Source organism: Myotis myotis, unplaced genomic scaffold (assembly GCF_014108235.1).
Source record: "Myotis myotis isolate mMyoMyo1 unplaced genomic scaffold, mMyoMyo1.p scaffold_m19_p_3, whole genome shotgun sequence".
NCBI lineage: Eukaryota > Metazoa > Chordata > Mammalia > Chiroptera > Vespertilionidae > Myotis > Myotis myotis.
Window position 1 is genome coordinate 86,411,924 of NW_023416335.1, and position 25,723 is coordinate 86,437,646.

A 25,723-nucleotide genomic window follows, 5' to 3' on the forward strand; every position below is an offset into this window, starting at 1 on the left:
AGACTTAAAAATAACTTCTACTTACAGTGTCATAATTTTGTTCTAAGAAGTCTGCTACCAACACTTTATGTCTGGTTAGTAAATCCTAGAGAAAGAAGAAACAAGTGAAACAAAATGATCATAGCTAAAAAGTTTTTTAAAATTCTGTCTTTTCCTTCTAAGATTTAATAAGTCCACTAATTTGAAACATGTAAGTTTCAGAAGAAACTTTTTGTTTATATCAGAAAATTATTTCCATTCTTAGTTTAAGATGTGAAACACAAGCTTGTTTCATGTTAAAAACAAGTGTGTTTTAAATTTATATTATTGTTAAATTATGGAAATAATTTAGTTACTAAAACAAATGGTATTTTAGAGATGAGTTTACAGAATAATTTCTTCAAGCCACAACTCTACATTGTGCATACGATATAATATTCAAATAAAGTTTATGATCTTTTAAAAGTATCATTAATAACTAATCATTTTTTTAATGGACTAAAACCATATCTCATAAGTTAACAGATTTTAAAGGATTTTAAGCTTTAGTTTTTTTCTTAACCACTTTTAAAATAGAGTTGCCTAGGATGCTGGGAAGCACAAGAATGACATTTAGCAGGGCCATCTCATATCTCCCTGCTCTGGGGTTAATGGGCTGTGAGTTACACAGTAGCACAATGCACCCTTTCAAAGTTGAAGACAAGCAGCCTGATCTTATTACAGACATAACTCTCAGAAAACTGGACAAAAGCATAAAGGAACGTTTGACTGTTTTCAAATCACACCTAAATCATATCCTTAATTCACCTTAATGTGGAAAGAAAACAAGCTTCACCTAATCCCTTTTATAAGCTTAGAGGCTAAATACCCTATTTAGGTTTCATTCAAAATTTAATTAAAAACCTAACAAGAATTTCACAATTTTCCAAAATAAATTCTTATACTTTAGTACATATTTAATTAAAACTTCCTAAAAGCATATAGAAGATACAATAATCTCACAAAGAAGGCAGCAGCAATGGTAAAATCCATATATTTCTATTTTAATAAAAATTAAAATATTTAAAGCATTTTGTATTATAATTTTCAAGTTCAAAAACAATGAGACTAACTTCATTTCATGATTGACCATTGGGCCTATCAGTGGAAATATGGTACTTTTTCCCTGTAGAACACTGAAGCCAAACAAATGTGCTGTTCTGGAACTGTAATTTTTAAAACGGGGGCCATCTCAAATTGTCCTGCTCTGGGGTTAATGGGCTGTGAGTTACACATTAGCACAATGCACCCTTTCAAAGTTGAAAACTTCCCTGGCTGGGTGGCTCAGTTGGTTGGAGCATGGGTTCAATTCCAGATCAGGGTACACACCAAAGTTTCAGGTTCGATTCCCCAGTTAGGTACAGTGTGTACAGGAGGCAACTGATCGATGTTTCTTTCTCACATCCATGTTTCTCTAGCTCTCCTTTTTTCTGTCTCTCTAAAAATCAATAAAAAACATATCCTTGGGTGAGGATAAAAAATGGGGGGATCTTTTACAGAGATTCAGTCATGGCCTGTTTGAAGTAAAAATTCAAACTATTCCTCTATCACAGACCCTTGAGAGAGTAAGGTAGTCCTACAGCCTCCTTTGGGGTCCCTAATCTTTTCCTAGATGGATATTTGGAATACCTAATTTGCAGACAACCCCTTTCCTAAAGCTCCTCAGCAGTATCAGTGATTTTTCTGAGCTGACCCAGGACTGATGCACCATGGGAGTTCTCCACCCGCCACAAGTTGTCAGCCTTGAGAGTTTGGCCCATGTTCTCCCTCTGCCCCAGAGCCTGCACATGCAGCAACAGTAGCAACACAAAAAGCACTCTGCCACTGCATGCTGCCTGGAAAGATGTTCTGTTCACTACACATTAGTAATACACCAAAGAATCAGGAGGGAGCTCTGTTAGTAACCTCTCCTTCAAAATTCTAAGGGGAAAAAATTTGAAATAACTTAAAAATTCAATAATAGAAGAATATGGTAGGATAGAATTTCTCCAGCACATGTATATAATGGATACGACCATTAAATGATTTGTATTCTTTCTCACACATGCTCTTACACTTGAGTATGCATATATTATATATTCATAGCTATACCCTAACATCCTATATAATAAAGACCTAATATGCTAATTAGACCAAACAGCAGAACAACCATCCGGACTACCTTCCAGATAAAGTTGGGGCTGCAAGGGCTGAGCCCCTTGCACGAATTTCATGCATCAGGCCTCTAGTTTATGTATATAATAAATGTATGCACAAAACTGGAGGGATTATACTATGTATATACAGTAAGTCCTCACTTAACATTGTCATTAAGTTCTGTAACTTTAAGTGAAACAAAACCAACTTTGCCCTGCCTGGTGTGACTCAGTGAATAGAGTATCGGCCAGTGCACTGAAGGGTCTCAGGTTCAATTCCCAATCAAGGGCACATACCTGGGTTGCAGGTTTAATTCTCCAGCCCTGATCGGGAGACAACCAATGTGTCTCTCTCTAAAAAAATCAATGAAAAATATATCCTCTGGTGAAGATTAACCAAGCCCCCTCTCCCCCCACCAAAAAAAACCCCATACACAAAAAAACAAACCAACCAATTCTACCATAGGCTAATTGACATAAGTAAGAGTTAAGTTCCTATAGCATCTCAACAATGTTATAATGAAACTAGTGACCTGGTGCACATTGAAAGGAAATTAATTAGAAGGTAGCTGGCAGGGTGGGACTGGGCAAGATGGGCTGGACACACCCTGGAGCCAGCCTCCCATGCTCCCTCCCTGGCATCTGCGGAGCGGGGTCACTTTGGCAGGTGGGGTCTCTCAGCTTGGCCTGTGGGGATCGGGCTGAAACCTGCTCTCCAACATCCCCCGAGGGGTCCCCAAGTGCAAGAGGGCACTCTGCAAAGTTGCTGTCGTACAGGGTGTGGAATGCAAACATAAGTGTGCAGTAAACCAGATTCGAGGCCAACAGTGCCCCAGCAACAACATAAACCACGGCCGAAGTTGGAATTACACAGCCCCACGAGGAATCGGGCTTCCTCCTCTCTGGTTTTGGGGTGTGTCACCTGAGAACTGCTGCTGCCAAGTCACTGCAGCTCAGCAGCTCCTGGGTTGAGCATCTGCCGCCTGGTGGTCAGTGCGCATCATAGTGACCAGTCAGATGGGCAGAGGGACACCTAGCATATTAGCCTTTTATGTATATAGATTATATATATAGGTGACATTATTTGAGAACCTGCTGAACATAAACACGTGCATATATACACATAATACATAGACAAATATAATTGCAGCATTATTATAGAGCATATAATGGAGTGGGGAAAAAAGAAACTAGCTAGGATTTTACCCAAAAAGGAAAAAGCAGAAAATTGCAAATAAAAATAAAGTTCAAATTTTAAAGAATTTAAAATTTAAAAATTTGAAACAGTATATACTGTTTCATCCCACCTCCTAACAATTCTGTTTAACAGATCTAAGTTTTGCATAGTATAAGTATTATGCTTTAAAAACAAATGGGATGTTGATATTTTAGTGGTGGGTGGAATTAAGAGATACACAATGGCATGAACATGATACTAGATCCACCAGCAGCAGCTGCATTTGTTAAGGGTTTACCACATGCTGGGGAAGGAAGGGTGCCGAGTACTTTACACACATTATTTCTAATCTTCACAACTCCACAAAGCAGGAAGTATTTTCTTCATTGCACAGATAAGAAACATGAACTTGCTCAAGGACATACAGCTAGTCAGGTGGCAGAGAGATGGAATTCAAACTACTTCAATCATCCTGATTCTTGGAGGGGGGATGGAAAAAAACATGGTTGTAAGAAATCGTTTTTGGGGAAGGTCAATTTATAGACAATACCATGACAAAAACATAAACTAACAACATTAAAACATGAATGACTAAATTGGGCAACAGTCATCTTGGAGCTCAAAACAAAAGAGGTTTGTCTAAGAGATTAAAGCCCAGGCCAGCCACCATGGCTCAGTGGTTGAGCATCGACCTATGAACCAGGAAGTCATAGTTTGATTCCAGGTCAGGGCACATATCTGGGTTGTGGGCTCCATCCCTATTGTGGGCATACAGGACACAGCCAGTCAATGATTTTCTCTCATCATTGATGTTTCTATCGACCCTCTCTCTTCCTCTCTGAAATCAGTAAGAATATTTAAAAAAACAACAACAACACAAAGCCTAAACTAATGTAGAACCGAACTTAAACCAAACCAAATAAACAATATCCCTTAAAACCAGCTTCTTTAAAAAAGAAAAGTGACTTAAGGTCATTGTTACATAGATTAACCATAGAATTTTAGAAAAACATAGAAAATTGGCATTTCCAATATTGATAGCACACTAGAAAAATTTTTTGGTTATTTAAATTTTTTTTTTCTACCCTTGTTTTTTTTATTTATTTTTTTATTTTATTGATTTTTTTACAGAGAGGAAGGGAGAGAGATAGAGAGTTAGAAACATCGATGAGAGAGAAACATCGATCAGCCGCCTCCTGCACATCTCCTACTGGGGATGTGCCCGCAACCCAGGTACATGCCCTTGACCGGAATCGAACCTAGGACCTTTCAGTCCGCAGGCCGACGTTCTATCCACTGAGCCAAACCGGTTTCGGCGGTTATTTAAATTTTAAGTTCAACAAAACAATATGCTGAAATAAAAATCAAAACATCAGAATTTTTTGCGAGTCAATATTGTGCTGAAAATTAAAGTGGGCTGAACATATGATAACAAGACATTATTATCAAGTATAGTTTATTCTATTAAATGTTGAAAAATCTTTGGGGAAACTTCCAAAAATACATATTCATCTGTATTTGCTTTTATCTGCATTAAAATTTGTACTATGTTTATAATTATTTGTGTAGTCTTACTTATGTTTTTTTTTAAAGCAACTACCTGTGTCCATCATCAGATAGAAAAGGGAAAAATAGGATTACAGTATCTATTAATAGAAAAAATTTCCTAAGATGCTTATGCACAGATATTTTGCTGGAAAAATATTAAATCATATTCTGTGTTAAATGTCATTCTTCGTATCTGATGCCCCACGGCCGCTCTCACCATGTGCTCTAGATATACTCTTTTGGAGGTGGGGTTCATCTGTAGTCACTGTACCATTTTGTTTTGCCAGGTGAGACTGAGAGGCCTGTGAAATGAAAAGACTCCTAGGGTTTCACAGCACTCTGAACACATGTCCATGTTTCCTCCCCCCTCCCCTTCCCTCTACCCACCAGTCAACTCTCTCTCTCCCCAACCCTTCCTTCCTTCCACTCACTTTGCTGTTCTTTCTAGATTTCCTCTTCCTTTCTTTACATCTTGTCTTCTCCCTAATTTCTCCTTCTTCCCTTCTCTCTTTCCCTTGCTCTTTTCCATCTATCGCAGACTTCCAGGTAAGGGCTCTTCCTCTCTCCCGTTTTCTCAGGGAGAATCTGGGGAGCAGGCAGGACTGGATGGAGACCTGTGGAAAACCTGAGCAGGCTGGTGACCATCCTTCCTTCAATCTCAGATTCTAGATTGATATTTTATTTCAGATTTGGCTCAAGCTTTTAGAGACGACGGGACTGCAGCTCCTTTGCTCTACTTACTGTCTCAGGCAATTCAGCCCTGGTCCCAAACAAACCTGCACACCCTGTCTTAAAACAAAAGTACCACAGCAAACTGTCATCCTCAATTGGATTCTCCCTGACCGTTCATATGAATTCAATTTTCCTCATTTCATTATATTTCCGGAGGTATCGTGGCTCCCTTCATAGATTGCGTTACAGGCAGCTACCCAGCCTTGCCTACCCCTTAACCAGGCGATCTTCAGGGTGAAGTCCACTGACTAGCATTCTCTTTTCTTTGGCAAAGGAAGCCCCTCTCCCTGCCCAGCCTGCAGGTCCTTTCTTCTTCTCCTGAAGTTTCCCTTTCTTCCTGCTCCACTCTAATCTTCCCTCTATTTCTTCCCTCTAACATTCTCTCTGCCATCATGTGGGCTAATATACTTTTTAGTAGATTTAAGGAACCTTCTCAGAGCAGGCTGAGTAAATTCCTAGTCTATAGATAATATATACTTTTCAGTACAAGCAATGACTGCTTTCACCTTTCTCTACCTCTGGGGAGCTATTTTTGTTGTTGTTATTAATCCTCACCTGAGGATATTTTTCCACTGATCTTTAGAGAGAGTGGAAGGGAGGGGAAGAGACAGAGGGAGGGAAACATCAATGTGAGAGGGACCCATGGATTGGTTGCCTCCCACAGGCACCTCGACCAGGGCTGGGTTTGAGCCTGCAACCCAGGTATGTGCTCTTGACTGGGAATCAAACCCACGACCCTTCAGTCCACGGGCTGATGCATGATCCACTGGCTAGGGCTGTGGGGAGATATTAAAAAGTACTATTTATCATAATTGTTTACATACAGTAACAAGATTAAAATATATGTTAATACTAGATGCCCGGTGCATGAAAATTTGTGCACTTGGGGAGATCCCTCAGCCCTACCTGCCCCCTCTCACAGTGTGGGAGCCCTCAGGGTATGTCCTAAGCTGCATTCTGGCCTCCCTCTGCAGGAGGCGACCAGGAGGATCAGGGGAAGGTGCCACCCCCATCACCCCACCACTGCTGCTGCCTCTGGCTTCCCTCTGCGGGAGACAACTGGCTGATCAGGGGAAGGTGCCACCCCCATCATCCCACTGCTGCTGCCAAAGCCGGCCTCCGTGGCTGCGGGCCCTTGGCCCTTGCTTCTTAGTGCTGGCCCCGCCCCCCCGCCCACTTGTAGGGTGGTGATCTGGGGCCAGGCTGGCTGGGGGAGGGGCTGGGGGAGGTTGAGGCACTGTGGTCGCAACCTGTCCAGCCTCTGCAGAGGCTCTGGGACCATGGTGCCGCCGCCTCTCCCAGTGCCGCCTCTGCAGAAGGAGGGGCGGCGGCGCGGGTGGGACTGGACCGGGCCTGAGGCCACCGCCTCTCCTGCACCACTGGCCCTCAGCCCTCACAGCTGCTGTGGCTTTGTCTGGAAGGATGACCATAAGACATCCGGCTAATTAGCATATTACCCTTTTATTAATATAGTCTAGAGGCCTGGTGTATGAAATTCGTGCAAGGGGGGGGTGTCCCTCAGCCCAGCCTGCACCCTCTCCAAACCGGGACCGCTCGGGAACATCCCTCTCACAATCTGGGACCTCTGGCTCTAACAGCTCACCTGTCTGCCTGCCTGATCACCCCTAATCACTCTGCCTGCTGGCCTAATCCCTCTACTGCCTCTGCCTCTGCCTCTGCCTCGGCCCCACCACTGTGGCTTTGTCCAGAAGGATGTCCAGAAGGTTGTCCGGAAGATGTCTGGTCTAATTAGCATTTTACCCTTTTATTAGTATAGATTAGTATATGAACTATGTCAATATTGTTGAAATATGTATGTATGTAGTTATTTATTGAAAGATTTAAAATTAATTTTTAGAGAGAGAGAAAAGGAGAGGGAGAGAGCTGTGAGAGCGAAACATCAATTGGCTGCCTCCTGCACGCCCCCTTACAGGGGAATGAGACCACAACCTGGGCATGTGCTCTGACTGGGAATTGAACCTGTAACTTTCTGGTGCACAGGTTGACACCTAACCAACTGAGGCACACTGCTCAGGGCTGAAACAGTATTTATGATAATATATAAAAAATCAAAAGTCACATATGGATTACAGTTAAAATATATGGTTATATCCTGAAAAAAAAGTAGTTTGGAATTATATAAACAGAACAAGTAAAGTGCTGAAATGCTTTTAAAGAAACAAATTTGAATATGTATATTTAAATGATCTTGTCTATTTTATAATCAACTTTCTTGAAAGTCTTTTTTTTCAATGATGCTGTTATGTCATCAGCTTAAAATATGTTTGTAATTCCTCTTCTAATATAGCTATTGAAAGCCTATTTATTAGACAATGAAGAAAATCAGGCTCCATTTTAGCTATTTTAAAATTTGTTTTTTATTATCACAATAATTACTATAACCAAAGCCCAATATAGTTCTAACTAATTTGATTGGCCACTTTACCCCACCTGGAAGTCAAATAGCTATTTGCTATTTCTAAAACTTTTATCTGCCCTCTAAGCATAAAGATTTGCCATTACTGAAAAATGAACACAATTGTGAGAGTGAAACATCAATTGGCTGCCTCCTGTACGCCCCCTTACAGGGGAATGAGCCCGCAACCTGGGCATGTGCTCCGACTGGGAATTGAACCTGCAAACGTGGTTCAGTGGTTGAGCATCAACCTATGAGCCAGGAGGTCACGGTTCAATTACCGGTCAGAGCACATGTCCAGGCTGCGGGCTCAACCATGGTTGGGGGCATGCAGGAGGCAGCCGATCAATGGTTCTCTCTCATCATTGATGTTTCTATCTTTCTCTCCCTCTCCCTTCCTCTCTAAAATCAATAAAAGTATTTTTTTTTTAAATATTTGCCATTATTGAAAAATGAACATGCTGCCAGGCCAGTATGGCTCAGTGGTTGAGTATCAACCCATGAACCAGGAGGGCACAGCTCAATTCCCGGTCAGAGCACATGCCCAGGTGGCAGGCTTGATCCTCTATAGGAGGTGTGCAGGAGGCAGCTGATCAATGATGTTTCTCTTTCATCAATGTTTCTATTCCTTTCTTCATCTCCCTTCCTCTCTCTCTCTAAAACTCAATAAAAACATTTTTTAAAAAGAAAAATAAACATGCCACAAACATTGATACCAGTTTCAAATACACTAAACAATGACAGAATCATAAGAATGAGTACCTGGCTTTCTAAAATAGAAACCTGAAGGGGATATCATTCATTGGATGTATAAGTGCTAGTATTTTAGTTTGCAAACTAGCTACAGTATTTTCTAATATGCTCTCTGAACATCTTTTTGACGATCAAACTCATAGAAACAGAAAGTAGAAAGTGGTGGCCAGTGGCTGGAGGGAGAGGGGAATGGAAAATTATTTAATAGAAACTGGTTATATGATAATATGAATATAAATATGTACTAAAGTATACACTAAACAATGGTTAAAATGATAATTTTATGTGCATTTTACCACAATTAAAAATATGTTTTAATTTAAAAACTAAGTTAGATTAAACACCTACATAATAACAAAGTATATAAAAAGTTTCTAAGAATATGTAAGATTATAAAAAACATACAATATAATTTATTAGTGCTTGTTCCACCATGTGGAACTTTAAAAGTACACTGATAAAAATAATATTATGTCTTTCATTTTCAAAGATGTAGTTCTCCACTTCCCTTCACTACCCAATTCCTTTCCTTGGAGGCAAACACTCTATTTCCCAGATACCCCTCCAGAGGCATTTGATACATATACACGTTAAGTGGAAGCTTATACACTTTGTTTTTAACATAAATAAAAGTATGACATACATAGAGTACTGTTTTTTCCTATTTATATATTGGAATTCATTCTGTATTAGCTGTGGCAGTATGTTGAGATGTGGCAGACTGGCCTAATAGACTGTAGTCTATTTTCTAATGCCTCTTATGATCCACATCATACACATTTGTCTATGCCCAAGCCAAAGAATAGAATTTTCTGCTTTTTAAAATTAAATTGCTTCTTCAGAGGCCACGTGACTCTAAATGCTGAAACTAAGTGATATACTTTATTAAGGAAAAAAAAATTACCTTAAAAGAAGCAAAGGCATCTGATGCAATATCAAATGTTGACAACTCCACATACTTAAAGAAATCTCTGAATTGATTAGAAAAGAGGATGATTTTGGCAAGTGGTTCATGTCGAATACATTCTCTCAGCATAATTCCACAACGTAAGGCAATCTGTGGGGCTTCATATCTAAAGCATAAACAAGAGACAGAGAACTCTGTTATCCTATTAACAAAATAATATTAATAGTATCAAAAGAACCTTTTCAATACTGCTGTTAATGGAGGCATAGATAGCACTTGTCATAGTTCTTTCAAACACCATTCATCCAATGCCCACTGAACATCTATGATGTGTGTGGTATTATTCCAGGTACTGGGGGTACATCAGTAAGCAGACAAGGTCACTTGCTTCCTAGTCAAGGTCACTTGTTCCATATTTTAGAGAGGTTACATCTGGTGGGGGAAGAGGCAGGCTATAAAAAATGAAAAGATAACTTCATTTTCTGAGAAGTGCTCTTAAACTAAAGAGAATAAAAATAGTGTGACAGGCTGAGCCTGTCATGATAAGATTGGCATTTCCTTTGGTTGCCCCTCAAACCCTGCACCCAATTACAGGCCAGACAAAGCAATGCCAGAGATCTGCTTTATTGGGGGAAAGTATCCCAATCCTAATGCATGCGCAGTTTAGCCCCAGAACAACTATTGCATGACCTATCGACATTATAACAGTAAAAAACACACCCTGGGTAGAGATTTAATACGCTAATGAGAAATGTGACACATGAAGAAACATGATATACTGTGCAAGCATCAAAGAGCCCCACCACTACATGCTTAGACATTATACTTAGATGTCATCTTTCCTGTCTAAAATCCTTTAAAACTGCTCCCCAGCCATTGCTCAAAAAGTAGCATCTTTCCTGTTTTCTAAGTGTTGTCTCCCTTTGTGCACAAAGCTTTAATGAACCTTCACCTGAGTCATGATTCTGTGGGTACTCTATTTCTAGCCTAGAACCCAGGGCTCTGGTAACAACAGGTATATTTAGAGTGTAACTACTACTTAATTTAATTTACTTTAGATTGTGTCGCCAGGGAATAGGCAAAGGATTCCAAGCAAAGGCAACTAACTGTACAAAGGCTCTAAGGCAAGAACCAGCTTGATGAGTTAGAGGAGAAGGCCAGTGTAGTTGAAGTGCAAGTGGAAGAGCAGTGAATGGTGTGAAATGTGGCAGGAGTGCAGAGAAGGGCAGGGGCCTGATAACCTACAGGACTTTCAATAGGAAGTCTTTGGAGAGTTTAAAGCAAGAAAGCCCAACTAGAGATGATGGTAGCTTGGACTGGGGTAGTAGTAGTAAAATAGCTGGCTGTGGTTCAGGTCATGCATATTGTTTGAAGGAAGGGTCAACAGGACTTGCTGATGTAGCTAGGGCAGGGGAATCAATTTGGGGTGAAACTGAAGATTAAAGAATAAGTTCTGTGTTTTGGGCTTAAATATAATTGGGTAGATGGTGGTGCCATTCATTAAAAATGAATAAACTAGTCGAGGAACAGGTTAGAAATTAAGAGATTGTCTTTGACCATGTTAACTTTGAGATGCCTGATATCTAGTTAGAGATATCACCTTTGCAGTAGTATATACCCATCTGGAGTTCAGAAAAAAGATAAGGGATAGATATATATAATCTACACTAATAAAAGACAAAGATGCTAATTGACTGTACTTTCGCTATGCCCACCAGCCAATCAGAAGAGTATGCAAATTAACCCAACAAAGCTGGCCATTAAATTTGCATACTGCAGGTGGGGTGGGCAGCGCCAGACACCGCCCGCAGAATCCAGGCCGCAGATCGGGGACTGGGGAGGTGGGGCGGGCAGTGACAGACACCACCCGGGGAGGCGGAGCCGGTGATCACCCCGGCCAGAGGCCTGAGACCTGGGCAGGGGCAGAGCGGGCCATCGGAGCGGGCTGGGGGTCCCTGCCCAGGCCTAATGCCTGTCCAGAGACCTGAGGCCTGGGAAGGGGCGGAGCCAGAAATCGCCTGGGGCTGGCGGTCCCCTGCCCAGGCCTGACACCCCAGCCAGAGGCCTTGGTAGGGGCAGAGCCGGCAATCACCCGGGGCTGGGGGTTCCCTGCCAGGCCTAATGCCCTGGCCAGAGGCCTGAGGCCTGGGAAGGGGTGGAGCCTGTGATCGAAGCGGGCTGGGGCTCCCCGCCCAGACCAAAGACCCGGGCCAGAGGCCTTAGGCCTGGGCAGGCGATCGGAGCGGCCTGGGGGTCCCCTTTCCAGGCCTAACACCCTCTGGCCTGGGCAGGGGTGGAGCCTGCGATCAGAGCGGGCTGGGGGTCCCCTGCCCAGGCCTAACACCCCAGCCAGAGGCCTGAGGCCTGGGCAGGGGCGGAGTTGGCGATTGCACAGGGCTGGGGGGTCCCCTGCCCAGGCCTAACGCCTGGCCTAAGGCCTTAGGCCTGGGCGAGGGCTGAGCCAGAGATCAGTGTGAACTACAGAGGAAACACCTTTTCTGAGCGCTCATTGGCTAAGCTCCCTGTATGCCACTGGTAATATTCTTAGTAACTTGGGTGATAAGAATCCAAGAAGGTGATGTAGGGTTTTTCCACCTCACTCCTGGAGAAAAAAACGAAGGTCTGCTGCTGGAGGGGCTAAGAAATATCACATCCTGCCCTAGACGGTTTGGCTCAGTAGATAATGCCTCGGCCTGCCTACCACATGATCTGGGTTCAATTCTGACCAAGGGCATGTACCTATGTTGCAGGCTCTTCCCTGGCTGGGGCCCAGGTCAGCGCTCATGCAGGAGACAACCAATCAAAGTGTTCCTCTCACTTTGATGTTTCTCTCTGTCTTTCCCTTTCTCTTCCACATTCTCTAAAAATCAATGGAAACATCCTCAGGTGAGGATAAAAAAAAATAATAAAGAAATGTCATATCCTATGAAAGACACATCTTGAAAATGCCTAAAGAAAGTTGTCATTTTTTCATGGTGAAGGGACTGGAGTCCATGTTAATGAAAACACCTTGGTGGCTGCGGTGACTGGCAGTGGCTGCAGCAGCGGGGTGATGGGGCTGGTGCCTTCCCCTGATTAGCCCAGTCGCCTCCCACAGACTGCGGCTTAGGCCTGCTCCCCAAGGGGAGCAGGGAGCTGGCCTAAGCCGTCACTAGGACATCCCCTGAGGGCTCCCAGTATGTGAGAGGGGGCAGGCTGGGCTGAGGGACCACCCCCGCCCCCGCGTGACAGTGCACGAATTTCATGCACCAGGCCCCTAGTTTGCATATAATAGATAACCAGTAATTAATAGTTTTGGATTGACTGACTCACTATAATCATGAAGTAGAATTACAGCTCACAGAAAAAACTACACTAGAAAAACACAATGTCTATTGTAGGGAACAATTCAGGAATAGCATACTAGACCTGTTCCATTTCTAATTTAATAACATTTTTTTAAGTGTCAAATTTAACAATGAAATAAATCTAGGTTTGAGTTATACTACAGTATATAATAAGGTTTTAAGAAAATGAACAATATTGAAGGAGAAAAGCATTGTCATTTATTCATAGAGGACTTAAGAAAATATAAAGACTGTTGGTTCAGAGCAGGGGTGGGAAACATCCATCCTATAGGCCGTATAAGGCCTGTGAAATCATTTGGTCTGGCCCTGCCAAGGCATTAGGGATGAGCTAATTTTTTTTTAAGTTGATAATTTTGTATGGCCTGCGAATGATGTTATAAATATTCAAATGGCCCTTGGCAGAAAAAAGGTTTCCCACTCCTGGTTTAAGGGATCTGTAATAAACATATATCATTCTAATCTGACTACCCTCCAGGATATTGGCTTTCGATAGCTTATTGCCTATTATATAAAGAGGTGGTCCACAAGTTAAGCCTATCTTAAGTTTAAAATCACAATAACAATAACCTTAGGTTTGGTAAAGAACAAATATTTATCTCATTTATTCTACTTATAGATAAGGTTCCTGAGGGCAGGAACCATGACAAATATTAGACTTTGGAGACTACCCAGGAACTAGATATGATCAGTTGAGTGGCAATGAGGAAAATGGCTTGGAGAGTAGGGGAACTGAGATTTCAGCTTGGAAGAGTCCAAGAGGAGATAATTTGGGTCAGAACTTTAGTGGTAATTTTGAGAATGAAGAGAGTATATATATTTTAAATATTTCAATTTTTTCTAATTCAAAGTAATAACATATTTATTATTTAAAAATTCAAACATTTTTAGAAATGCATAATATAGAAAGGGAGTGCATATCTCCCAAAGAAACCATTATGAACAATTTCGTGATGACTCCTCTGGTTTTTATTCTCTATTATAGTGATTCTCCTTTTACGTTTTTCTTTTCTTTTTTTTTCTTCTTTTATGTTTTAACCCAAACTTTAAATCCATTTTTTCACTTTCTGTTTTGTAGATACCATTTATTGTATACTTGTTATATTCCAGGTATTGCATTTAGTATCTCTACTGATGTTATTTCATTTAATCCTTTTAATAATACTTAGAACCAGGTATTATTCTTACCATTTTATAGATGATGAAATTGAAACTTAGAGAAAATAAGGCTAGATTTCTCAAGGTTATTCAGCTAGTAAGCGACAGAAGCAAGTTTTCAACCCAGATCTGTTTCTAAACTTCATGTTTTGTGGGGTTTTTTTGTTTGTTTGTTTTACCATTAATATCTTTAATGAGATTTGAGGACTGTTTAAGTGTGAAGGAAGAGGGAATTACAGGAGACCCTGAAGACAGGGCAGATAACAAGAAGCCCTAAGTGGAATAGTTGTATCAGAATCAACTTTACTTGTCACCATTTTCTTTCTAGTTTAGCTTGAAATCCTAGGGAATTAACAGTTTGTTAAAGAACAGCATTTTTTTTACTGAATTGTCTTTAGATAGATGATAGTAACATGCCATATTGAACCTAAGTCTAACCATAAAGAATACAAGTCAGAAAGAAATTAATACTTGTCCACCAAAGAGACTAACCTGGATATGGGATACAAAATATGGTATAAAGGATTTGGAGCCCAAATTTTATGAAAAGACTATGCGTAAAGACTTTTCTCTAAATGGACTTTTCTCCTTGCCCAGATAAGTGACATTCCAGGGTAGTGAGAGAACCTGAGGATGAGGTTATTAAACTTCTCTCAGTGATCCATAACGAATCATGACCAGTGGAAGATGTGCCAGAATTCTAATATTAAAATCATAAATTCCTCCCAATAATCTTATTTCTAAAAGTTTTTATTAAACCATACTAGTAAAAAAGTAAAAAAGTAGAAAGTACAAAAAAAAATGTACCCATCACCCAGCCTTAACAACTGTCAATATTTTTCTGTTTCTTTCATCTATCTCCCTAATGCCCCTTTCCCCCGTTTTTTTTTTTTTTTTTTTTTTTTTTTTTGACTGGGGTATTTTAAAGCTCCATATAATATCATCATAACTCTTTTTTTTTTTAAAAAAGAGAAAATTCCATTGGGAGTTTGATGGGGGTTGCATTAAATCCGTATGTTGCCTTGGGTAATATGGCCACTTTAACAATGTTGATTCATCCAATCTATGAACACAGAATATCTTTCCATTTCTTTGTCTTATTCAATTTCTCTTAATAATATAGTTTTCAGTTATAGGTCCTTCATATCTTTTGTTAATTTTATTCCTAGGTATTTTATTATTTTTGTTGCAATTGCAAAAGGAATTTTTTTCACTTCTTTTTCTAAAATTTCATTGTTATATAGAGAAATGGAATGGATATTTGTACATTGATTTTGTATCCTGCAAATTTACTATATTTGTTTATTGTTTCTAATAGTTTTTTAAGGGAGTCTTGAGGGTTTTCTACATAAAGAATCCTGTCTTCCACCAAAAGTGATAATTTTACTTCTTCAATCCTAATTTGGAAGTCTTTTTTTTTTTTTGGATGTCTTTTATTTCTTTCTGTTGCCTGATTACTCTGGCTAGGACATTCAGTATATACTATGTTTAATAGGTTCTTCAAAAAATTACGACTAGAGTTACCATGTGACCCAGCAATCCCTCTCCTGGGTATCTACCTGAAAATTTGAAAACATTTATTCGTAACGATATATGTGCCTCCATGTTCATTGCAGCATTATTCACAGTGACCAAGAAATGGAAACAACTGAAGTATTCTTCAATAGAGGAGTGGATAAAGAAGATAGGGTATATATACTATGGAATATTATTCAGCCATAAGAAAAGATGGAATACTGCCATTTGCAACTATATAGATGGATCTTAAGAATATCATGCTAAGCAAAATATGTCAGATGGAAAAAGTCAAGAATCATATGATTTCACTCATGTAGGATAGAAAACTGAAAACAACAAATGAACAAATAAGACAAGTATACAAAAACTCATAGACAGACAATAGTATGGTGGTTACCAGAGGGGAAAGGTGGGGAGGAGGGAGGTAGTAAAGGTATGGGGGTCAAAATATGGTGACAGGAAGAGTTTCGACTTTGGGTGGTAAACACAGAATGTAACATACAGATGATGTAATATAGAATAGTACACTTGAAACTTATATAATTTTATTAACCAATATCACCCAATAAATTTAATATTGAAAAAAGGAATATAAAGATGTAAAGAAAGGATTTTTGCTGTGGTCTAAGTAATTATGGTGATGCTGATTTGGAAGACTGACCTTAAGCATGGCAAATACCTTTACTGTTATTACAAAAGAGAACCCATCATATCTCAAAATGAGGCTAATGCTATATACTTTTTAAAAATTTTATCTTTATTGATAAAAGTATTACAGATGTCCCCTTTTCCCCTCATTGACTGTCTCCTCCCTCCCCCGTCCTCCCCAGGCCTTCCCTGCACTATTATCTGTCCATGGGCTATGCATATTAAGTTCTACTTTTAACAACTATTCTAAACTCAAACCTACTTTGAAGGAAACCATGTACTTACCCTTTGAGGAGCATAAATAGGATATGAGGATGAGCACTAATGTACTCCACAGTAGGACATCGAGTGCCTATCTGTCTTCTCAGGATGTTGTTAAATATCTGGGTCACATCCTTTTTGCCCTGTTAAAGAAACAACCAATCACTGTATCATATACTTGAAATGGGTCAACTATATGACATGTGAATTATATCTCAAAGGCTGTTTATATACATATACATACAAATAGCACTGTCCTTCATAATGTGAAACCATTAATTTACTCTTTAGTCGGTTGTGCTCTCAAACATTCAACACAGAGCCTACAAAATACTAGTAGATGTAGCTCCTTTCCACAGGGTTTGCACTGTGGAAAATTTGGACAATTAGAAGTCGACTTCTCACAGCAGTAAATGAAGTGGCACACGGGAATATAAAATAGTAGTTATAAAATAGTAGTCTATAGACATAACCAAATTCTTCGGGGCATATGCAGGAGGCAACCCATGGATGTGTCTCTCTCACATGATGTTTCTCTCTCTCTCTCTCCCCCTCCCTCCCTTCCACTCTCTCTACAAATCAATGGCAAAACAAAAACAAAGTTGCTGTGAACATTCATAACCAGGTTTCATTTCTCTGTAATAAATACCAGGAGTGTAATTGCTTCTATGTCAGTTGCATGTTTAGTTTTTTAAGAAATTGACAAAATTGTTTTCCAGATTGGTTATACCATTTTAATTTCCATCAGCAATGTAGTTTTTATGCATCCTTACCAGCATTTCGCGTTGTCATTAATTTTTATTTTAGCTGTTGTGATAAGTATGTAGTAATTTCTCATGTTGGTCTCCAATTGCATTTCTGTAATGGCTAGGGAACAGCATGTATAGCTATCTGTACATACTCCTCTTTGGTGAAATGTCTCTTTATGTCTTTTGCCCATTTTTAATTGGATTGTTTTTTTTTTTTACACTATTAAGTTTTGAGGCTTTTTAACATATCCTAGTTTTTTGTCACATATGTGGTTTAAAGTATTTTTTTCCCAATCTGTAGCTTGACTTTTTATCCTATTAACAGGATCTTTTGCAGAGGAAAAGTTCTGAATTTTGATAGAATCCAATTTATCAATTTTTGTTTTATAGATTTTACTTTTAGTGTCAAGTTCAATAATTCTTTGCCTAACTCTATATCCTGAAGTTTTTCCTTGATTTTTAAAAAAGTGTTATAGTTTTATGTTTTACATTTATACTGTGATCCATTTGAGCCAATATTTTTAAAATATTTTTTTATTGATTTCAGAGAGGAAGGGATAAGGAAGAGAAATATAGAAACATCAATGATGAGAGAGAATCATTGATCAGCGGCCTTCTTCTCACCCCACACCGGGGATTGAGCCTGCAACCCAGCCATGTGCCCCGACCCGGAATCAAACTGTGAGCTTCTGGTTCATAGGTCCTGGCTCAACCACTGAGCCATGCCAGCCAGGCTGAGCCAATTTTTAATAAAGTTAATAGTATACAAGAATTCTCATTTCTCCACATCCTCCCAGCATTTGTTACATCTTTTCTTTATGATAATAGAATCCTTATAGGTGTGAGGTTGCATCTCATTGTGGTTTTGATTTGCATTTCTATGACGACTAAGGAGCAGGGTAGAATCAGGATGGGAGTTGAACCCAGCAATATCAACACTGGAAAAGATGGCACCCTCCCCCTTAGATTCCCTTGAGCGATAGGTATTCTCAAGAGTAGGAGCTTATCCCCAATGTTTTCTTCAAGGACTTTTATGGTTTCAGGTCATATATACAAGTCTTAATCCAATCTGAGTTGATTTTTGTGTACAGTGCAAAATAGGAGTCCATTTTAATTCATTAGCATGTAGATATCGATATCCAGTTTCCCCTACACCACTATTCTTTTCCATTGTATATTTTTGGCTCCTTTGTTCAAAATTAATTGATCATATATGCATGGGTTTATTTCTGGGTTTATATTCTGTTGTAGTGATCTACGTATCTATTTTTACCTGTACCACACTACTATAGCTTTGTAATATAGTTAGAAATCAGGAAGTGTGATGTGCCCACCTTTTTTTTTTTTTTTTTTTCAAGATTGCATTGGCTATTTGGAATCATTTGTGGTTCCATATGAATTTTAGGATTTTGTTTCTATTTCTGTGAAAAATTTTGATAAGAATTGCATTGAATCTGTAGAACTCTGAGTAGTATTGATCTTTTAACATTATTAATTCTTCCAATCCATGAACACAAAATATTTTCCACTTATTTGTGTTTTCTTCAATTTTTCATTAATGTTTGATAGTTTTCAGTGTATAGATCTTTCACTTCCATAGCTAATTTACTCCTAAATATTTCTTCTTGGTGTTATTAAAAATGGGACTGTATCTGATTTTTTTCTGATAATTTTTTGTTAGTGCAACAGATTTCTATATATTGATTTTATACCTCCAACTTTCCTAAATTTGTTTATAAGTTCTAGCAATCTTTTGGTGCAGTCTTTAGGGTTTTCTGTATATAATATCATCTCATCTGCAAATAGAGACTTCTTTCTTCTTTATTTACTAACTGCTCTGGCTAGGTCTTTCAGATGAATACAAGTGGCAAGAATGAAGAATGGGCATCCTTGTCTTGTATTTGATCTTAAAGATTTGATCCCAGGCCCCAGTCAGTGCATATACAGGGGGCAACCAATAGGTATGTTGCCGGGGTCCAACCCCAGCAGGTCCAGGGGTCCCCAAAGGTGTGGACGGAGTCGGCGAAGAAGGAATGACATGGAGACAGCGTTCAGTTGATCAGCAGCCTAGCCAGGATCTCTAGCCAGGATCTCCAGCCAAGTTCTGGTCTGGATCTCCAGAGAGGTTCTGCTTAGGATCTCCAGCTAAGTTCTGGTCTGGATTAGGATCTCCAGCCAGGTTCTGTGTCCATGTTCTCTTGCTAGGTTCTCCAGCCAGGTTCAGTCACCAGGTTCTAGTCAGGTTCTCTTGCCAATTTCTGTAGTCAGGTTCAGTCCAGGATCTTTTGCCATGTTCTCTCCAGCGAAGTTCTTCTGTCTGTAGAGAACGTTCTGTGTAGGTTCTGTGCCTAGGTTCTGTCTCTCTTCGTTCTGTCTTCTTACATCTGTATTTATACCAGTTGATTCCAATCCTATCAATCTCTATTTCAAAGGTTAGGGCGTTTCTTATCTCCATTCCAGGGAGTAAAGATTATGTAGCTTAAGCATGATTGTTCATAGTTAAAGTGATTAATTACCCGCCTGGCACTTAGTTAAGAGGTTTTATTCCCTCCTTAACTTCAGGGGAAAATCCCTACCTGGGGAAACAACCTTTCTCAGAGACCTTGGTTAAAACACATAGTGCCAAGAAGGTGAGCAAACATATTAAGAACAGTATGCCATATATGCCAGGTCCTTTGAAACAGCAAGGATGGACCGGCTCCCAGCAGTATGTCCCTCTCACATCAATGATTCTCTCTCACTCTCTCTCTCTCCCCTCTACTCCTTCTTCCTTTACACTCTGTCTGAAAATCAATCTATATATATAAGCCTAAGAGACCGTTATGACCTGTCGACCAATTGACCGATCACTGTGACGTGCACTGACCACCAGGGGGCAGACACTCAACGCAGGAGCTGCCCCCTGGTGGTCAGTGTGCTCCCACAGCCAACCTCCCACCATTCCTCCCCCCCCTTCCTCCCGCCAGCCGGCCCTGATCAGCCTCTATCGGGACTGGGCGAGACAGCCCCAATCAGCCCCAATCGCCGTCCAGGCCAAGGGACCCCACCCATGCATGAATTCGTGCACCGGGCCTCTAGTGGAAAAAATATCTTCAGATGAGGATTAAAAAAAGAAAAAGAAAAAAAAAACACAGAAATTTGGCCTATAATTTTCTGTTCTTACAGTGTCTTTATCTGGCTTTGGTATCAGAGTAATACTAGCCTCATAAAAATAGTTTGGAAATGTTCCTTCTTCTGTTTTTAGAAGAGTTTGAGAAGGAGTAGCATTAATTCTTCTTTAAATGTTTGGTAAAGCCCAGGCAGTGTAACATGGTTGAGTGTAGTCCCATGTACCAAGAGGTTACTGGTTCAATTCCTGTTCAGAAACAGGCCTGGGTTCTGGGCTAGATCCCTAATAGGCAGCCAATAAATGTTTCTCTCTCTCATTGATATTTCTCTTTCCCTTTTTGTCCTCTCTCCAAAAATAAATAAAAACATTTAAAAAAATGTTTGGTAAAATTAACCTGTAAAACCATCTGGTCCTGTGCTTTTCTGTGTTGGGAGGTGTTTTCATTTTTTATTCAATATCCTTGCTTGTTGTTGGTCTGTTCAGATTTTCTATTTCTTCATAATTCAATCTTGGTAGTTTGTATGTTTCTAGAAATGTACCCACTTCTCAGTTGTCCAATTTGTTGGTGTACAATTGTTCATAGGAGTTTCTTATGATCCTTAGTATTTCTGTATTATAGTTGTCATGTCTCCACTTTCATTTTTTATTATATTTGAGTTTTCTCTTTTTTCCTCGGTCTAGTTAAAGGTTTGTTAATTTTATGTTTTCAAAAAAACAGCTTAGTTTCATTGATCTTTTATCTTTCTCGTTTCTATTTTATTTGTTTCTGTTGATCTTTGTTCCTTCCTTCTAATAACATTGAGCTTAATTTGTTCTTTATCTAGTTCTCTGAGGTGTGAAGTTAGGTTATTTTAGATATTTTTCTTAATGTGGACACTTCTTGCTATAAACTGCCCTCTTAGAAGTGTTTTTACTGCATCTCATAAATTTGGTAAGTTGTGTTTCCTTTTCATTTGTCTCACATTTTCTATTACTCTTTTGATTTCTTCTTGGCTAATTATTTGTTCAGGAGCGTAAGGTTTAATCTCTACATATTTGAAAATTTTCCAGTTTTTCTCTCGTAATTGATTTCTAGTTCATACCATTGTGGTTAGAAAAGATGCTTGATATGATTTCAATCATCTTAAATTTATTAAGACTTGTTTTGTGGTCAACCATATAACCATCCTGGAGAACCTTCTGTGTGCACTTGAGAAGAATGTGCATTCTGCTGCTGGTGGATGGAATGTTCTATGTTTGTTAGATCCATCTGATCTAACATGAAGTGTAAGTCCAATGTTTTCTTACTAATTTTCTGTCTGTATCATCTAGCCATTGTTGAAAGCGGGATATTAGTGACTTTGAGCATGTTTTCATGTCTCTTGGCTTTCTGTACGTCTCCTTTCGAAAAGTATCTACTTAGGTGTGTTGCCCATTTTTTTGCTTAAAAAAGAAAAAGTGGGATATTAAAGTCCCCTAGGATTATTTCATTGTTGCCTATTTCCCCCTTCAAATGTGTTAATACTTGCTTTATATATTTAGGTGCTCCAACGTTGGCTGAATATTTATAACTAGAGGCCTGGAGCACGAAATTTGTACACAGGGGGAACGGGGTGTCCCTCAGCCCAGCATGCATCCTCTCCAATCTGGGACCCCTTGGACATCCCTCTCACAATGCAGGACCACTGGCTCCTAACCACTCACCTGCCTGCCTGCCTAATGCCCCCAACTGCCCTCCCCTGCAGGCCAGGTCACCCCCAACTGCCCTCCCCTGCCAACCTGATCTCGCCCCTAACTGCCCTCCTCTGCCGGCCTGATCATTCCCAACTGCCCTCCCCTGCCAGCTTGATTGCCCCTAACCCCCTTCCAGCCTGATCTCGCCCCTAACTGCCTCTGCCTCGGCTCCCACCACCATGGCTTTGTCTAGAAGGAAGTTGGATGTCCAGAAGATGGCTGGTCGACCTGCTCTAATTAGCATATTACCCTTTTATTAGTATAGATTATATAGAATAGGATTGCTTAAATGGGGGGGGGAGCCTTTTTCAGCAGGAAGAGATGCTTTTGGCAGACAAAAATACATAACCCCTATATCTGGACTGATAGCCAGCCATATGCACTATACTGTCAAACCCGTTATTAACAAATTGAACCCCTTTCTTATACCTTACACTAAACAGCTGTTGCCCTTAAAACCCTTCCTCAGTCCCACCTTAGGTTCTGCCTTCGCTGTTCAGGCAGACTAGGTTCTGATTGGTCGGTTTCTATGCCTGTCAGCATCAAAACCTCCACCTCCTAGGCAGCCATTGGCTCCTTGCGGTTCATCCAGATTTGGTTCTGATTGGTCGGTTTCTATGTCAGTCAGCGTCAAAAGCTCCACTTCCTAGGCAGCCACTGGCTCCTCTGGAAAATCCAGAAAAGCCCTGCTGACAGCTGTCTCTCTCTCCAGGCCTATCTCTGGGCCTGATCCGCAGAGGTGGCAGCTGCGGATCAGGCTCTGCCACTCTCTCTGGGCCTCTCTCCAGGCCTGATCCACAGCCGCCATGGTGGCAGCGAGGTCATTATGCCTCTGGCTTGGCCGCGGGGCTAAGGCAGAGGCCAGACCCAGGGCCAGAGGCCCCGCCCTTGGGCCAGAGGTGTAATGACCTCGCTGTGCCTGCCTCGCCACGCACACCCGCCTGCCCACCGGTCGCCAGCCTTGCTGTGATAGGTGCCTGTGGGCCACAGGGAAGGGACTGAGAGGTGCTCCATGCACTTTCTGGTGACCGTTCATTTGGTCATTTTGGTAGTTACGGCCATTGGCCTTTTATTATATAGGACTGTTATAGCAACTGGAATAACTGTTCCCATTTCAGTCATGTGTGGTGCTTAACAATAGGCATATGGTCTGAGAAATGCATCATTAGGTGATTTCATCATTGTGCAAACATCAGAGTGTGTACTTACATAAACCTAGATGGTATAATCTACTATTGTAATTATATGTGCTACTAGAGGCCCGGTCCATGAAAATTCATGCACTGAATGGGGGGGGGGGGGCCTCAGCCCAGCCTGCCCCCTCTCACAGTCCAGGAGCCCTCAGGGGTAGGAGGCGACCCTGCAATCAGGGGAAGGCAACATTCCCATCACACCTCTGCTGCTGCTACTGCCGGCAGCGCAAGCCTCAGCCGGCCCTGGTTACCTGAGCCTCGGGTGGCCCTGGGCAGCTGGGGGGCTGAGAGGACTGGGGGTCTCCAGAGGCAGGCACATGGAGCAGCCAGGCCTGCCGGGGGGGGGGCCCAGCCTTGCCACACACCTGCCACCCTGGCAGGGGTGAGGGGACTGGGTGCCGCCATCTTTGAGGCATGGCAGTCAATTAGCATATTCCCTCCTTATTGGCTGTGGATGCCGCCATCTTTGTGACAGTGTGAGGGTCAATTAGCATATTCCCTCTTTATTAGATAGGATACTTTTATGCAAGTGGCAGTGCAGTAGATTTGTTTACACCACCATCATCATAAACATATAAGTAATGCATTGCACTATAACAGTATGACAGCTACCATGTCACTAGGAGACAGGAATTTTTCAGCTTCATGATAATATTATGGGACCACCATCTCATATGCAGTCCACTGTTGACTAAAACATAGTTATGAAGCACATAACTGTATTATTATTATATAAAGACCTTCTTTGTCTCTTGTTACAGTTTTTGGCTTAATGTCAATGTTGTCTGTTATACTCCTGCATTCTTTTAGAATTCATTTGCATGGAATATTTTTTCTCCATCCCTTCACATTCAGTCCATGTATATCCTTAAAGCTGAAGTGATTCTCTTCTAAGTAGAATATAATTAGATCTTGTTTTGTTATCCATTCAGCCACTCTGTGTCTTTTGATTGAAGAAGTTAGTCCATTTATATTTAAAGTAATTACTGAAAGGTGTGGAATTATTACTGCCATTTTATTAATTATTTTCTAGCTGTTTTGTAGTTTCTTTCTTCCTCTATTCCCTTGTGATTTAATTATTTTATAGTGCTATGCTTCAACTCCTTTGTCATTCTCTTTTGTTTTTCTACAATGGGTTTTTGCTTTGTGATTACCATGAAGATTACAGAAAATATGTTATATTTATAATAGTGTAATTTAAGCTGATAACAACTTAAGTTTGAATACATACAAACCTTTACATTTTACATACCCCTGTCCAACATTTTGTTATGATGTCACTTCACATCTTTTTAAATTATGTATTCATTAACAAACTATTGTAATTGTAGTTATTTTTTAATACTTTTGCCTTAAAACTTTATACCAGAATTATAAGTAATTTCACCACCACCTTCACAGTATTATTCTCTTTAACTATAAGTTACCTTTACCATTAAGTTTTATACTCTCATGTTTTGTTACTAATTAGCATCCTTTCATTTCAGCCTGAAGAACTGCCTTTAACATTTCTTATAAGGCCACTTTAGTGGTGATAGACACCTTCAGCTTTTGTTTGTTTAGGAAATAATTTATCTTTCATTTTGTTCTGAACAACAACTTTGCCAGGTATAGTATTTTATATGAAGTTCTTTTCTTTCAGCACTTTGAATATGTCATCCCTCTCCCTTTTGGCCACAGTGTTACGGGGGCTTTCTTTGCACGTAACAAGTTACTTTTTTCTTGCTGCTTTAAAGATTTTCTCTTTGTGTACATTATCTCTTTGATAATTTCATTATAATGTGTCTTGGTGTGAATCTCTTTGGATCCATCTTATTTGTAAAAATTTGTGCTTCTTGAACCTGCATGTCTGTTTCTCTCCCCAGGTTAAAAAAGTTTTCAGTCATTTATTTCAAAAAGCTCTCTTCCCCTTTCTTTCTCTTTTCCATTAGGGACCCCTACAATGCATATATCAGTCCACATAATGATGTTCTTTAAGTCTCTTAAGCTATTTTCACTCTTTTTAAAATTCTTTTTGTTCCTCTGGTCCATGAATTGCCCTATCATGTTTTCAAGTTTATTGATCCTTACTTCCATTTTATCTAGTGTGTTGTAGAAGCCCTCTGTTGAATTTTCAGTACAGTTATTGTATTCTTCAGCTCTGTGGTTTCTGTATTTTTAAATATTTTCTATCTCTCTGTTATTCTCACTTTGTTCATGAATTGCTCTCCTGACCTAGTGAGCATTTTTATGACTATTATTTTGAACTTTCTATTAAGCAAATCACTGATCTCTATTTCATTAAGCTTGGTTTTTAGAGACTTATCTTATTCTTTTGTTTCTAACATTTCCCTTTGTTTCTTCA

The 25,723-nt window shown here is 40.1% G+C and overlaps 1 protein-coding gene across 9 annotated transcripts in view; it reads right to left on the minus strand.

Annotated features, from left to right (window-relative positions):
* Nucleotides 1–25,723, minus strand: part of CAB39L (calcium binding protein 39 like) — a 148,737-nt gene that overhangs the window by 37,294 nt on the left and 85,720 nt on the right. For all 9 annotated transcript variants that reach the window (XM_036299218.1, XM_036299215.1, XM_036299214.1 and 6 more), the window contains 3 exons: nt 16,640–16,758; nt 9,684–9,852; nt 26–85 (listed from right to left, as the gene is read on the minus strand). In XM_036299218.1, coding sequence (XP_036155111.1) covers nt 26–85; nt 9,684–9,852; nt 16,640–16,758 — 348 coding nt within the window. The remainder of the gene's footprint in view (nt 1–25; nt 86–9,683; nt 9,853–16,639; nt 16,759–25,723) is intronic.